The sequence below is a fragment of the Catharus ustulatus genome, chromosome 6 (assembly GCF_009819885.2).
Source record: "Catharus ustulatus isolate bCatUst1 chromosome 6, bCatUst1.pri.v2, whole genome shotgun sequence".
Lineage (NCBI taxonomy): Eukaryota > Metazoa > Chordata > Aves > Passeriformes > Turdidae > Catharus > Catharus ustulatus.
In genome coordinates this window covers 57,510,389-57,527,307 of record NC_046226.1, presented here as the reverse complement: position 1 = coordinate 57,527,307, position 16,919 = coordinate 57,510,389, and the positions used below count along the sequence as shown (strand labels likewise).

The following is a 16,919-nucleotide window of genomic DNA, read 5'->3' as shown; positions in this document are numbered from 1 at the left end:
ATACATAAGACCTAAACATGAGGGTAAGTACAATTTACAATACATTTAATTTAACAAGAACACTGAGTCAGAACTACCAGTCATAGTAAGAATTTATTAGAAAGGAAAACTGATTTCACTGTCTTTTCCCACAGCACAGAGTACAGTAAAACCTGCCCTCACAGTTTTCATTACATTAAGCTTTTTTCAAAGAAGGCATCAAATCCCTTACCAGGTGATCCCATATTTGAGAACTATAACCTCATTTCACAAAATATTTCCAGGCAATAATGCATGTTGGTCCTGATACATTCTCCAGCTTATCACCTACCAATCACTCTTGCTTTGGCACAACAAAACCTAGCATTTCACCTGATAAAGAGCAGCAAAGCAAATACTGGAATGCTCTGTACCTCAGGCCTGCCTTCCTCGTATACAATTCTACACATACTAATGATGGATACAGAACAATGATCCTGAAGCTAGCATGAATAAAACCAGCTGTTCATCCTTAGCAGCACAGTGTAAGGGAGCTGCTGCTGTGGTGGTCTGGGAAGCAGAGACTGTAGAATTGACTGCCACCTGTCTCAGTAGAGGCACTTACAATCTGGAAACAGACTAAAAAACGGTAGAACGACCTTTTACAGCAGCTTGCGTAGAGGGAAGTTGTGGATAGAATTACTTGTTTCACCTGCAACTCTTTTGCAGCCATGTTTCAAAAGGAGTCAACTCTAAAACTCAGAGGTTAGGTGAGAGCATGTTATGACTACAGAAATCCCTGAACTGAATCTGCTGGAGACAGGAATAGAAAATAAAAATCAATATTCTTGCAGCTGCTGAAACCTCAGAGCCTCCAACATCACCTATTCTAACATTTCATCTATGGCAGTTAACAAAATCACTGAGCCATGACACCTGGAAGTCACAGCCAAAAATAAACCACTGTGGAAGAATCATCTTGATGTACAGTTGCATGAAAGAGAGCAATCACCACAAATTGGAAAAAAATCAAAACAGACACCACTTTGGACAGCTGCCCTGGTCACTTAGAAGCCCAGATGGAACTCATCTAGCCTTAGGCAGGGGATGGGATGGAAAAGAGGCACTGGAGAGAAAATATACAAGCTGGAATACATGTGAGGAGGGGAAAGACAAGCAGTGATCATCACTTAGCCTAAGGACAAAGGTCTATAGCTCACACATTCTTGCAGCGACCACATATGGCCTCTCACCAAAGACCTGGAGCAGCTGGAAGGGCACTCTCACTACACCACAACACACTGCAGCTTCACATCCTCCTCTGCACTCTAAGAAAAACTGATAGCCTACTTTCAGTGATAGAAAAAGTTACTTAAAACTCAGAAAAATGGAAGGCCAGGGATTCTGGCCAATTAGATTAATTTCATCAATGAACTCTCAGTAGGACAGTGGTTTAAAAGCTCATTTTATTCCTTGAATATGGCACTGATGCTTGCTTCAGACTTCAGTCTTACAGCAAAAACTAACCATGCCAACAGTGCTTCACTGAATTATTTTTCCACCCAAAAATACTCATATTGTAAAATGGACCACACTTCCTTTTACTGAGTACAGCCACCTTGATTACTCCTGCCAGATAATCTGAATTGTCCTATTCTCATCTCAAATACATTTGACAAGCTGAAAACAAAGGCAGCAAAGCAGGATTCATTCAAGTTTTAATAATTTATTTTGAAAGCTGAGACAAAATAAACAAATTAGCTGGTTCTGAATAAAATATGCATAATAAACAAACCTAGATACTTTGTTATCATATATCACCATGCAATCACACCTCTTTAGTACCCTAAAGGTTAGGATGCAAGCTTGCATCAAAAGTAAGTATAAAAATTCAGCTCTTTGAACAAGCTCCTCCCAAACTACCTCGTAATTGTCCACTCACAAAACAGCAAAAAAGCATCAGTGTGTATTTTCCAGGGAGGAGTACCATAAGGGACTTCTAGGAAATACAGTATCAGACTTTTTATCTTCTATTTTTTTTAAATTGCAATTGCAAAATTTAAGAGAAAACAGCCTTTGGAATTTTCACTCATTAGTATAGTTCTAAAAGCATTATAGGATACATTAGGGTAAGCAATGTATCCTACACAGCTCCTTCAGCAGAACTCACTAACAGATGTCATTTCAAAGCCAGATTTCTGCAGAAAATTCCATTTATTCTCCATAACAGTGTACCAGGAGAAAGCTACATCATTTGGCCAAGACACACAAATTAAGCAGGGCACTGTGACATGGATGGGGGATATTGGGAAGCCAAAGCAATCGAGAGTCTGTCTCTCAGTTCAACCTCAACCTCATCACACCATGATGGGTTTGGCTACACCATGAATTTGAGGTGAGCTTGATAAAAAAACCAAGTAAAAACCATGTTCAGAAATCAGTTTATAGATAGATGATGTGATACTTCAGTACTTCTGAGAAGTTGAATGCTTTTAAAACAGAGTAAGCACACACACTGCTTAAGCTGTTTCCCGAGTATGTGCATCTACTCCTGGGGCTGAAAAAACACTGACTCTAACAGTTACTCCACGGTTTGTTTTTAATGGTCCCAGTGTGCCCATACAGGACAGGAGAAACACTATTGATTATGAAAAATTACTGTTGCACAAGGCCTCATATTTTGTGTAACTTCAGATCAGTCTTACCCTGTGAAAACCTGCAGTTATCAATTTTAGGGGCATCTATGAAACCAAATTTCTCTCGGGAAGGTTTTCTTTCCTTTATTGATCTTTCTGTTTTGTTAGATGAGCTGCCCACCTACGAAGCCACCGGCATCATTTAAATAGCTGGCAGCATAATTCTACAACATTTTTGCTTGTTCTCTCTCTATAATCAAAGAGTTTAGAAATATTTGGCAGAAACAGGTTTGTGATATGAATTGAGGCAAAAAAGGGAAGAATGCTATTTCCTATTTTTTTCTGCTACAGTTGTCAATTGAAAAGTGAATTAAGATATACAATGAATAGGTGTTATCAAACACTGTAACACTTTCTGCCAGGACAGAACTGTATCTCTCTCACCTCTCCTACAAAGAAAGGCTGAGAGGATTGGGATTGTTCAGCCTGGAAAAGAGAAGGCTTTGGGGTGACCTAATTGTTGCCTTCCACTACCTGAAAAGAGCCTAAAAGAAAGACGTAGAGAGACTCTTTACAAGGGCTGGAGTAACAGAACAAAGGGGGATGGATTTAAATGAAAGAAAGTAGGCTTAGACAGGATACTATCTACAGGAAACAAGAATTCCTCCCTGTGAGGGTGGTGAGGCCCTAGCACAGGTTGCCTGGAGAAGGTGTGAATGCCCCATCCCTGAAAAAAAATTAAAGGCCAGGCTGGATGGGGCTCTGAGCACTGGTCTAGTGGAAGGTGTCCCTGGCCACGGCAGAAGGGTTGGAACTGGATGATCCTGTAGATGCTGCCCAACCCAAAGCATCCTATGGTTCTATAAGCTCAAAACAAACAAACTCATCAGAAACAGCCAGAAGAAATACAAAAGACAAGAAGAGGACTATTACTGTACAGGGGTCATAACGACTGTAAGATCCTATCAGTGAAATCCTTCCTCACTGAAAGCAAAGTACCAGCTCACAATTCTAAGCCCTTTAATAATAACCCCCAGTTTGGAGACACTAAACAACACTAATTCAAAGAAATCAGTTCCACAATGAATTCTCTCCCAGCTCTAATTACACAGGGTTTCCATGATGTTTCTACTGTATCAGGCATACAAAGAAATTCACTTAATCCTGGTAAAGACCCCTCAGAGAGATTCCACCTAATATCCTCGACAAGAGAGGCACAACTTCACCCCGCCAAGATAATTAATGAGCCCCCTGCCATGGCACACAGCACAATGACAATAGAGATCACCACTGCTCTTATCAGCATGCTGCACCCTCCAGCAGCTCAACAGCTCTCCACCACCTAATAAAGCCAGAGCACATTAAATCAAACCCTGGCGCTGTGATTCTCCATTCCCAGAGCCATGGAGTAGCTAACCTAGAGGTTTTCTACCATTTGAGACAAAATAAATCACAGAAATTACTGTATCCTCTGAGCAGTTTTACCCACCTTGTCCTTGAAGATATGTGGGTTTTGATAGATGAAGTCACGATAGCTCTCTGTACGGACTTTATCCTATCAGCCAAAGAACAAAGAGGGTTCACTTTTTCTACTTAGGTACAGCACAAAATTCAAAAATGTGAACAACTTGCTTTTCAACTTAGCCTAAGGATGCTTTGCACATACGGTATTTATATGGGCCTTGCAATCATGACACTTCTGTATGATAATATTGCAGAATTTACTGTGGCAAACTGCCGGAGGAAAAACAAGAAACCATTTTGTGTTCTCCTGATTGTCTTTTCTTTTGAATGTTTCAAAGTTCTTAATACCTGTTCATCACTAACCAGGAACAGCTGTAATGGAGTGACAATATCACACCAGCTTAAATAGAAACCTCCTATACAATGGTGGAAGTTTGAATCACAAGCTCATAAAATGTTTTGTATAATTTCATTCTCTGACATCTCTGTGATACGGAGATCTCTGTAAAACAAAGAAGTTATGTATCAAATTGGTTTTATTTCTGAACAAGTGGCAAATTTGCCATCCTGCTGATAAGCTTTAGTAGTTAAAAGCTTTACAGCCCATTTGATGAAAGTCCAACACAGTAAGTAAGTTTGATTGAAATACAACAGGGCCAAAGAAGCTGGAATATTTTCAAGCCTAGAACAAAACATACATCAAAGCATACATCATATCTTAGTATATAAAAGCCCACAGCATAGCTCGCTTTACCAGCAAGGTAATCTATTAAAACACTGATTCTCTTAACATGCATCAGCAGGTACACAAATTGACAGCCAAGTATAGGATTTGGAGTTGCTGTTGCAGTTCAAGTATTACAGACAAATAAAAAAAAAATCAGCAATTTTTTTGTCTAGTGCAAATAATGCTGAAGTACTTTTATTAAATCTAGGGGATTTTTCTACTACAGCAAGTTAAGAATTTCTAGAAACAGAGAAACAAGAAATTTTGTACAGTGAGAAAGAACAAAGTCTCTTTTAATAAAAGAACAAGATCAAAAACAGTGACTGAGAACATTTTTATGACAAAAATTTGGAGACAAAAAATTATTTTGATGCTTGAAAATCCTAAAATCCAGCTTCAGGTGTAACACACACACAACCCAAAGAAGCAGCTGGGTTTATTTTAGAAATTCTGCTTTAAGGTTCTGCATAATTAACATTAATAACAGAAATCATGACTCTTTAAAACCACATTGGTTTGCTATGATGTTATATTCAGAGCAACTATTTTTATTACTTCACCTCTAATGCAGTATATGATAGGATTTTCTCAAAGGACAAAAAAAGTTTAAAAATAAATAATCAATTGAGAAAGCAGCCAGCTGGAAAGCTCTCAGCCTTGCATCCTGCCCCTCACATTGCTTCAGCACTGCCCCAGCTCAATGCAGCTGTAGCCACAGCCAAGCACTTTGGGTCTCTATTCACCAATCCCCTTCTCCCACTCAACACTGCCATGTAAAGCCTTCTTGGTTTAAATAAAACAGTAAAAAAAATGAAGATGACAGCCAAGAAATTCTCAAGCAAAAAGGCAGAGCAATGGAAACACCAATCACTTGGCAAGCGTGAAGTAACAATATTCTTGTTCCACCTCTGAAGTATTTGCAAAAGAAAAAAAAACTCAAAACTGAAACACTGTCTTGCCACTATCAGGCATAAGGAAAAAAAAGATTTCAAGACTGAACAGTTTCAGAAAAGGGCATACAATTCAGACAGTAAGACTGCTTTCTTAAAATGTTCATGTAGTAAGCAACTATATTTATGTAAATAAGGTAAATAGGAAAGAAATATCAAAGTGAATGCCTAGCATAAAGAAAAAATTTAAATGTGCGCACAATAAAAACAATCATTTTCCTAAGTTTTGGAAAGTCAAAAGTCTTCTTAAAAGCACTCTGACAAACATACCCTTAAATCAGCAAAATACAATTTTGTACCAGTCTCCTTGTGCAGAGATGCAGATTTACCATAAACTTTATTAGCCAACAGAAAGGCTTCTCATCCTATAGCCTACATTATCTCAAATGACACCTTTATACCACTGCCAAACCAAACACCTATCATTGTAATTTACCTTCAAGTCACATTTCAGTTGCATTTCTACAGACTACACATTTCAGAAAACATTATTCTACTTCTGCAGCCATCTCTGTGTTTCTGTAAAATCACCTCCCCTTAAAAATAAGCTCACAGTCATAGTACTATTAACACAGATCCATGTGTATTTCTGCATTGGGGTCACTAAATGATTTACAAAGCTGAAAGCTTCACATGCCAGCTGCAGGCACAAAGTCACTTCACAACTCTGTATTCTGCCTTGACTTTAGACAGGAATTTTATTTATGTCTTAAATTGATAAAACTGCTTATAACTCTCAAAACTATGACATTTCCTCTGAAAGGAAGCACTAGAACATTTTAATTTACATGTTAATTATAAGCTGTTGGGCTTTGTGCATGTTTTTTTTTATTTTAAAGTTAAAAGGGCATACATAGGATTGCCTTGGAGAAGTTTCAAGCATCAATTTTTTTTTATCTTTAGCATATGAAAGGAGCTTACTCGCTCCAGGTGTTCAATGGCATGTTATCAATACACTGAACAGTGTATTCCTGTTTACCCAGTGCAAGAGAAAACCACAATATTTGAGAAATGATCTTGCCAGACAAATTTTAATTTGAGGAAAATGTAAAACCAAAGAAAAATATTCACTGTCTGTACTATGTTTTATCCTTCATGCTTTAAACAAGCAGGGAAAACGTGCTTTTGGCAAGGTAGGGATGTGGTACAGGTATTGTAATACCAAACATAACTGTAAATGATTTTATGTTCCTAATGTTTCCTATAAGCAAAATTTATACAAAGGAAATCAAACTGAAAATTGATCTCTCAGCCCAACTACCACCAAAAAACCTCTCCTGGACAGAAAGGGTTAAAAATGCAGCTGCTCTGCAGTATATTTACAGGCACACAGCCCACTTTGTTCCACCTCCCCTCATTACTCTGCTAAGACGCAGCAGCAATGACTTTCTAACCTTTAGCATCTCTTCGTGTATCCCATAATGCCCATAGGAGCTGAAGTAAACGCCATCCTCGTCCTCCTGAAGGTCTGCAATGGCGCTGCACGACGAGCTGCTCCTGACATCTGTGTTCATCACAAAGTCCTGAGCAAATTGTCTGTAATCAATTTGAAATATACTCTTGAGACGTGTTTATGGGACCATGAAAAGGAGGCTGGGCGGGGAGAGGGGGAGAAAGGGCTTGGAGAAGGAAGGAACCCAGGCTGCCCAGGGGCTGGGCAACAATGGGAGCAGCTTTAGGTGTGCACATCCTCCCTCTGCAGGCTCCTCGGGGCTGCTGCACCACCGCACTCCCTGCAGCACCCTCCTGCAAGCCCTGCTTTCTGCTTACAACAAGCAACTATCGGCCGTGAAATATCGGGCGGTAACTTCTGTTTTTAAGGCAGAATTATCTATTTTGCACTTGCCGGTATAAAAGCCAGCGCTGCAGTGTCAAGGTGTTTCAGGCTGTGGAATGCAGATACAGACTCAATACAAAGAGCACAAGAACTGCAGCCCACACAATAGTGGCTGACTACTGGAAGGGAGAAAAAAGCATTTTAAAACTGAGACATTTGGGTGAAAATAAAACGGAGCTTAAAATTCAATTTTTTACTTTAATTTTATGCTGTTTATTTTCCCTCCTCCCTGGTCTTGCATTCCTACAACACATAAAGAAAGGCTAAGAGTTGGAATCGCTCAGCCTGGAGAAAAGAAATCTCCACAGTGACCCCAGTACCTAAAAGGGCTACAAGAAATATGGAGAAGAACCTTGTACAAGGACAAATGGCTTTTAAACTCAAAGACAGTAGGTTTAGACTAGGTATTAGGAAGAAATTTTTTACTGTGAGGGCAGTGAGGCCCAGGCACAGGTTACCCAGAGAAGCTGTGGATCCCCCATACCTTGGAAGTGTCCAAGGCTAGGGTGGATGGGGCCCTGAGCAACTGGGATAGTGGGAGGTGCTCCTGCCCATGGCAAGGGGTCAGAACTGGACAAGCCTTAAGGTCCCTTCCAGCCCAAACCATTCTAGGATCCCATGTTCTCATTCCTCAAAGCAGATTTGATGACAAAGTACACAAAGCAAGGGGTTTATAATGAAAACAGTATTAGACATTAACAAGCAGATCATACTACACCCACAGTCAAGTGAAAAAGCAAAAACACTTCGGGCAGACAATATTCCTCCAAGGTCTACAGCCCAAAAGCAACAAAAGCTCCACAGACCACTCCTAAGTTACTGACACTCACCTGTAACAGCTTTCTTAAATGGGAACTCCACATACAGAAACTAGTGGGTAACAATCTCATTACCAATACCCTCCTTATAAAACAACAAATCAAAAAATACTATTTCACTCCTGACATCTCAAATACTTCCCTGTTCAGCTAGTTTGGATGGGGAGGAGAATATGGTAAAGGATTTTGTATTAAAATTTTGTCAGTTTCAGAAACTTCCTATATTTACTTTACACAAACAGTCTGGATCTTATTTTTAATATTGCTCTTTACCATAGTACTCTGCATTTTCTTTACTTTTATACAAATATCTACATGATACAATTTTAAACTCTCATAAAATGGATTCTATGACATACAATTAAGTATAATTAGCACTGTGTGAGATTCAAGGGATTAAATTTAAAATTATTTAAGCCAATAGTTCCTCTGATGTATGCATGCAACACAAGCACCAAAAAAACTCCAAAGACAGAGTTGCCCTGCTGTCTTTTTAATCAAGAAAAAAAGAGAAGTAAAACCTAAAGCTATCACCTCTAAAGAGGAGACAGATTAAAAAACTCAGCACAGACAAGCTGTGCTCTTAAATCTCTAAGTTGCATCTAATGCTAGAGGTGATATATAGAAATATTACTGTCTTTATTTCACAGAGGTTTACCTGAAAGGGAGCAGATGATATTCTGTGGAATAACCTCCAGCACAAACCACTGAATTATGGCATTTAGACTACTACAATGCAACTGGCTCATCTGTCCATAATTTAAAACCATGCTGCTTCATCAGCTCTACATCTGGCTACTTTTGCTGTCAGCCAATTCCTGCTGAATTAAAGAAGCTGCATTGAGAAAGAAAAATTAAAGGCTCTCTCTTACAAGACCAGATAATGTGATATACTAACTTTAGAAAAAAAATCTATAAGCCTCACTGAAGTTCAGAGCTCAAAAGAAATTGCTACTCATGATCTGAGAAGGTTTTTTTTTTAAAATGAAAATGAATGGAACACAAAGAAGGCAGAAAGGCACACAGAAAATACCTCCAAGTTTTTGAAGCACAATGACAAATTTCTTTTAATTTTTACTGTTTATGATCAATTAATGCATAATGTACACAGAGATACCAGAAAAGCACTGTGTGCTATATAGTACAATTTACAAAATTCAAACTCACCTGAAGACAAAATTGATCATTTTGGACATAAATAATTGCTCACAGCTGAGAAGATTTGAATACATGAATATATGTTGGTGAACTCAGTTACCCATAGCACGAAATATATACTGTCAAAATGTACAACAAACTCTCAAATGTATTTTACAACACAAGGATTTTTGCTGATTAACTTCTCACATTAAAGAACATGGATTATTTTTTCAAGTTTCTTAAACAGAATTTCATTTCCTCAGTGCCCGTCAGTGTGATCTTGACACGACATGCTTGTATAGGGTTCAAATGAAGTTTATATTTCCGTGTTGTCCATGAGCATCATCAATCCCTATTTTGTAGGCTTCAAGATTTAGAAGTAGCTATGGGGATGTCTTGACTGTGATGCACTGAATGCTCTTACTACCCTCATCTGATACCAAAAACAGAAGTAGCTGAAAAAAGTTGATTTATTAATCTCACTGAGAATTTCCCCAAACTGTAACTGAACTATATTAACAGCTACTGTTTGAAGCCAACTCTGAACATATCTGGAGTCCTGTATTTAATTTGTCAGTCTCTCTCTTCTGCAGTGTGTGCATCCTCAGTGTTTAAATTCCTATCTAAAGGACTAACAGAAAGGTGTCTCAAAAACAAAGAGTAGTCTGAAGGAAAATGCCTGTTTCTGAATTATGCGCTTGCTCAGTTTTCCTAAGCATACTTTGTTCTTTCAATCTGCACAGGGGTTTTTGTGTAGTTTTTACAAACCATCTACAAGACACTTACTAACCATCCACAACAGACAAGTCAAACCTACAGTCCCACCCCAAGGTTTATTCCATAATTACATTCTATTACTTCTTTTAATTTCTGTCTTTGAACATGAACACCTCATCTAAAACACATAAAATAAAACCACCCCAATACTTCAGTTCAGACACTTACTTCATTTTCTGAAGATCATCTTGTGCTCTAGCCAAGGCCGCTTCTGCGGCTCTGGCTCTGTGTTCCGCATGTTTTAATTGTTCAAGGAGCACCACGGTATCACTTAAACCATCAGAAGGCAAAACTTTTACAGGTTCACAAAGATCTTCTATGTCTGATAAAACAGGAACAAGAATACCTACCAGTCATGTATGGTTTCACAGCACATCATAAACATTTCATACTACTCCTGTCTTTGGATGCTTTGTACAAGCTGGTTGTTTTACAAAAGGCACTGAATTTGATAGGGCTAACCACAGAATACAAGACCAGGCAGAAAAAGCAGATGTGCTAGAAGCAAGCTCTAAATTAAAGGCAAATAAATCCAGAATTCAGGCTCCCTTAAATACCAGTGTTTGATTATTTCTAGAAGAGGTATTTTGTTTAGATATAATTAAATTAGATATAATTGGTACATGGACTTTCTCAGATACATAAATCAAGTGAGTAACAGTGACAATGCTCCACATGTCATGAACTCTGACAATACATTGACCCCACAAAGCAGGAGTCATACTGAAGCAGTTACTTACCAAACTGAAGCAGGAGATCATCTTCCAGTTCTGGTTTCAAATACTCCTCTCCTTCCCAAGGCAGTGGGTTGCTAAGAGAACTCAAATATGCTCCAGATGGTTTCTAGACAGGAGAAGAACATGCTAAGTTTCTTTGAAAACACCACCCCTTCAGTTCCATTCAAGAAAACAAGGCAAAGACGTGTTCTTTCACACAGTAAAATATGCAGGGTATTATTGAAGGAGCTTTGTAGCAAAGGCTGGGAAATCCCAAGGCAGCTACAGGGTAAATTCAGAATTCAGTGCAAGCAGTAATGCACAGCACGTTAATAGATATTGAAGGGTACTTGCAGGATTGCAGCGCTCTCAGGAACCAAGTTCACTCAGGTGAAAGACTAATCTTAAGAGAATTAGGATTTTAGTTAGAAGAAAAAGCTTGAAATAGTTATCTGAAACTTAAACAATTGATTGCTTGTCATCTTATGTTTGCTCAGCAGTGCTTACAAAGGGAAAAGATGAAACCGGTAAGCAGACCCCAAAGAGACATGAACAATCGCAACCAGAAACCCATTCTTTGAAAAACTGGACTATCCCCAGAAACCATTTGTATTGTCATTGATAGAAAAGGTCAAGAGTTCAGGGTGAGGAAGACTTGCCTTACTTCCTCCTTCTAAGACCCCTTCCCACAAAAAGGACCCCAGACTTAATTCAAGAAGCCAACCACGCTGCTTAATAGCTATTCAAGCTAATTACTGTAGGAAGTGAGGAATGGCAGGCAGTATTATGAACATGTATCTGTTTGAAGTTCTGCCAATAAATAGACTCTGTGATCACCTGGAATTTTGCAGTGTGTATTGGAGGGTTACCTTACACTGCTGCCCAGCGCTGAATAAACACACTTTTAAACTTTAAGTTGTTAGAGAGTCTTTTGTCTGTCACAGTTGAGTATTGGTATTAGACCAATATTCGTATTTTGGTAAATCACAGGTGTTTGGCTAATCAATAAATCCAAGATATTCATCCTGTCAGGTGCTCTTACATGAACAGTGTTGTAGAGACAAAAATTAGGAACACTGTTTTGTCTCCTGTTTGCTTCCAGTTGATACTTGGTCAGGAAAAAAGAAGTCAGTTTTAGCCTTTCTGTGTTTACAAAGTTATACATTAAATAACTACTTGAGGATTTAAGACTTGAAGATTGAAATAAAAAATACTTAATAAGGTAAGAGGGTATTGAGTTTTAACCTAAACTTGTAGGAAATAACAAAGGAACAAAGTCACAAGACACAAAATATATGAATATATATCTTAAAACTGGAGGTTCCCATTAGCTTTCCTGAATAAGGTATCATTTTAGGAGAGTTTTAAGTTCCGTAACTTAAGGGATCAGGTATTGTCCTTACTAAGTAGGGGTTTGGCCAGCTCACACTCTCAGAAAGGCTTTTACACCAACACACATGCAATGACTGAGGAACTTCAGCTCTTGAGAGGTGAACCCATTTCTAAAGCAAGACAGAGTCAAAGGCCCAAAAAAACCTAATAAAATAAGATACTACATAGTATGGAGGCTTTGTGCAAATCTCAACAACCTCTTTTGAAAACAAACCATCACATGGATTAAATATATTTAAAATTAAAACAGTCTCATATCTAGATAAACCGATCAACAGCTACTTTAATTACTGCACTTTCTTTTTCTAAAATGACAATACAAAATCTCAGGCAATCATTAGAAATGGCCAAACTGAAAGCACAGCACTAGTCTCCAATCAGAACACAGAAATAGTATGCGGCCCACCTACCTTTAATCTGACAAAGTTTATTAGCTTAATGTATCCATAAAAATCGAGTCCTGAGAGGAAAAAAAAAGAAATGGAGTGAGCATTTGCATTACAGAAAAGACCACGTTTTACAGTTATATAAATACTAATTACCTGTTCAATTGGTAATGGTTTCAAACCTCCCCTTGGGTGTACATCACTATCTAGAGCAGTCTTCCTATCATAAGTTTGTTATCTATGATTTTCTTCTCCTTAGGACTAACCCCAGAAATCCTCACCCTCAGGGCAAAATACATTTGCCAAAAATAAAGAACAGATTGCATCCAAATGGGAATTACTAACAGGAATTTCATTCATTTGGCAAGCAAGCACATCAGGACAGTCACTCTTATCTCCTACCAGCTACCTGGCTGACACTTTAGGCTGTTGTGCTCCCCTGTTCATATTCTTTGCTTTCTGCTTAAGAGAATGTAAACTGATGCTACTGACCAAGAACACCTACCAATATTGATTTAAAATTGCCACCTCAGCAAAAGTAATAGTAGTTTAACTGTGTTCTTTCCCCAGGAACAGCAAAGATTAAACCCAAAATACTTTTTCTTGGATTTTAGATAGAAAACAAACCAGACAAGATTTTACAATATACGACAGTTTCAAGTGACAGCCAACCTTAAACTTGACTAAAAAGAATCTAACAGACACAGAAGGGTAGCCTTCCTGTGATCACCTGAAGGACATAAACCATGGGGTTCTCCTAAACACTGAGCCAAACAAGAGCATCACTGGTCAGACAAGAGCTCCCAGCAGACCAGATCAGATCACATCGATCATGCAGTGTCTGGCTCAGGTCGACCAAGTAGGCAGAAAGGAATCAGCACAAGCCAGAAGAGATCAATCTCACTTTTGTCACTGGTTGAAAGCTCTACCAGTAGAAAAATCATGCAGGAAACAGCCAGCATAAAGAAAATGTACAAACATTTTTCTACAATAGCTCATCTTATTCAATCTTGACAGCTTCAGCTGCAAGTCAGGAGATCAGTTTGAAACAAATTAATATTTGCAATTTATTTAAAATTAGATACTCATACACAAAAGAAAGTGACAAGTCATGAAAGAAACTTACCATGTTTCTGGATCACATCAGCAACATCAAACTGATGCTCTGTTTTGCAGTGGGAGAACACAGCTTCAGCAGAACTGAACAACCTGCAAATAGCAAACTATTAAGTTATATACGCAATATTGACACACTAAGTTCTAACTTATGAGTGCTATATGCAGTTCTGATTCACTGGGCAATTCAGCATACATTTCCTGCCTTTGAGAAAGGATGACCAGACACTGGCTTACATGCCTCAGAAACAAGTTTTTACCTTGTTTATCAAACATTTTGAAACAAAAGCCAATGAACACGACAACTTTGCTTGGCAAAACCACAGATCCTGTTAACTTCCCAACTCCCTGAGAGCAAAGCCTGCGTTAAACCTCAGCTCTAAAAACCACACCAACACAAGGCGGGTGGGGCAGCTTCATCTGCTGCATCGAAATAAAAACTCTCACCTCGATACTGCGATGGAGAAAAGATTGGAAAAAAAAAAAAAAAAAAAAAGAGCGAGAAGAATCTCCACGCTGCTCCCGCTCGAGGGAAGGAGATTACCACGTTACTCCCTGCTCCAGTCCGAGCCGAACACACCTTTGGCTGCACAGAGGCCTTGTATGGACCAACAAGCTACAGAGCGAGGCTGTAAAGCAGGAATTCACCATCTCTCTCCCGCGGGCCGAGCCCGGGCGCTCCCAGCGCAGCGCACTCCTCACGGGGCCCCGCGGCCAGCAAGCGAGCTCCCTACCTATTACAGAAGAGGCAGCGGGTCTGCTGGGTCGCGGCAGCACCTTCTTCCTCCTCCTCCTCCTCGTCCTCCTCCTCGTCGTGCCAGGCGCCCTCGCCGTCGGACAGCTCGGGCATCTCCCCCTCGGAGCCCATGTCCCGCCGCCGCCCCGCGCGCGCCGCTTCCGGCGGCGGGGACGGAGCGGGGCCGCGCGCGCCCCCTGGCGCAGCCTCCGGGTGCGGCCCGGCTGAGGGGAGACCGGCGCCATCTTGGGGGAGGGAGGGGTAGCGGGCAGCGGCACGGAAGGATGGAGGAGTGCGGGACACCGGGACCGTGCCTCGGCCATTCCCCGGCACGGGAGGGTGTTCGTGTTTCAGCGCGGAGCATGCTCCCGGCTTCTTGTGTGTCTCGCAAACGGCGCGGCTGCGATGGGAAGGTTAAAGGGAACAGCGCACTCTTTTGAATGTCAGCCTTTAAATAAGGTTTAGCGACAGACAGAACTGCAAAGTTATAGAACAAACCTCTGAGGTCATTGAGTCCGACCTGTGACCAAGCACCACTTTATCAAACAGACTGTCCGCAAAAACTCGAATTCATTACCCGGAGTGCAACAAGCCAATAATGCACACTCGAGAGATGTCGGTTATTTATTTCAGAGCTGCAGAAGCCTGAGTGCTCGGTGGTATTCCACACATAAAGCACACAAACTATCAGAACTTTTATTTATACATTATACACCGTTTATACATTTCAGCAAAGGAATTAGCGTCCATTGGCTACAAGCTACATAGTTCTCTTATTAATTAGAATTCTATTGTTTAATGATTCTCTTTCTCCTCATGTTGATTAGGCTGTGTGCTCAGTCTTTATTTGAGTTGGTGATTTCTTGGGTTGGTGCTATGAGTCCCTGGCCTTGATCTTCCCCTTCTGCACTTACCTTTTACCCAGCTGGAACTGACTGCAGCACAATTGCTGGGTTGTCTTTATTGGTTTCTTCCTTACCTTGGGGGTTCTGCCAAATGTCCTTATGGCCCATAAATTCTGTATTCTTTGTGTCCACTACCAGTGGTACGTCCTTCTTCCCAAGCTCTGTTAGCCTCCCCCTAGGTCGAGGTAATTGAAGCATGTCCAGCCCTAAATCTTAACAAGATAATTCTACCAACAAGTAATTTGTATTTGTAACACCTGGAGATCCCTTAGAGCTTGTTAGTGGCTCCCTGTTTTACCAATTAGATTTGATTAGATCTCCCTTCTTGTTGATTAGGCTTGAAAGTATGCCAAGGTCAAATGTTATAAACCATTATTTCTTAAGGAAATTTTGCGTATTCCACATTTTGCAACAAGACCATGGCACTAGGTGCCACATTTAGTCTTTCCTTAAGCACTTCTGGGGAGAGTGACTCCACCACTTCCCTAGACAACCCATTCCAATGTCTAATCACCCTTTCTCTGAAGAAATTCTTCCTAATGTCCTTTACAACTGAGACCTCATTCAAATGCAGAAGCTAAAAAGTGGTTAAAAAACTATATAGAAAACAAAAACTTGAAGCTTATCACTTGAAGAACATAGTACCTGATATTCCAGTTGGGTTACTGAAGCTCCTTCACTTTCTCTATGTTTTGTGCTGACAGAAACACACATCTCTTTAGAAGCAAATGGTATGGGTTCCCATGGTTCTCCTAAGCAGGATGTGGTCAGGGAAATGTTGAAGGTGGAATTTTTACAATTTGTACCCTCAAAGTGTCTAAGTTCATATCTGTGCTATTACAACTATTTCAAAAAATAATGAAATTACTGTTTCATCTGGAACCTGACTACCTTATATGATGGCAGGAGCAGAGGTATGCTCTGCATGCTGCTAGCACTGCTCTGAACCAGGTGTGTTTGTACAGTGTTTATTCCCCAACTTGACATACTTAGAAAATCTCCCATATTTCATTGCTGCTGTCAGTCTGCTGTGCCTCCCTAGGCATCACACATTTTTAAATGGCATCTTGTACTTTTGGATCAAATTGGTTATCTGTGATTGGTTAAAAAGTTAGTGAAGTTTGCAGGCCTCTGAGTTGGCGCTTTGGTTCAGGAGATTGAACATACCCTTTGGTTCAGGAGATTGAACATACCCTTTAAAAGCTGGTTTGCCAAACTCCCCCACTTACTGTGCTTTGGTGCTCGGTATGGTCACACCATATATCAAATGGGTTCCTTTTCCAAATGAAAGTACTGACTGCTCCAGAGCTGCAGTCCCAAGAGCAAACTGTTTTTCATAAGGAGCTAATCTACATTACATG

General features: G+C 39.9%; 1 protein-coding gene across 3 annotated transcripts in view; it reads right to left on the bottom strand.

The window, feature by feature from the left end:
- The window catches only part of PRMT3 (protein arginine methyltransferase 3), a 55,074-nt gene extending 40,261 nt beyond the window's left edge, over nt 1-14,813 (bottom strand). For 2 of the 3 annotated variants that reach the window (XM_033062131.2, XM_033062132.2), the window contains exons 1-7: nt 14,652-14,812; nt 13,928-14,010; nt 12,826-12,875; nt 11,048-11,150; nt 10,476-10,629; nt 7,130-7,271; nt 4,084-4,149 (exon numbers count right to left, since the gene is read on the bottom strand). In XM_033062131.2, the coding sequence (XP_032918022.1) occupies nt 4,084-4,149; nt 7,130-7,271; nt 10,476-10,629; nt 11,048-11,150; nt 12,826-12,875; nt 13,928-14,010; nt 14,652-14,785 (732 nt within the window). In that variant the 5' untranslated portion in view covers nt 14,786-14,812. Of the gene's footprint in view, nt 1-4,083; nt 4,150-7,129; nt 7,272-10,475; nt 10,630-11,047; nt 11,151-12,825; nt 12,876-13,927; nt 14,011-14,651 lie in introns of all 3 variants that reach the window. The other variant, XM_033062130.1, reaches the window with a different exon arrangement.
- Nucleotides 14,814-16,919: the final 2,106 nt, after the last annotated feature.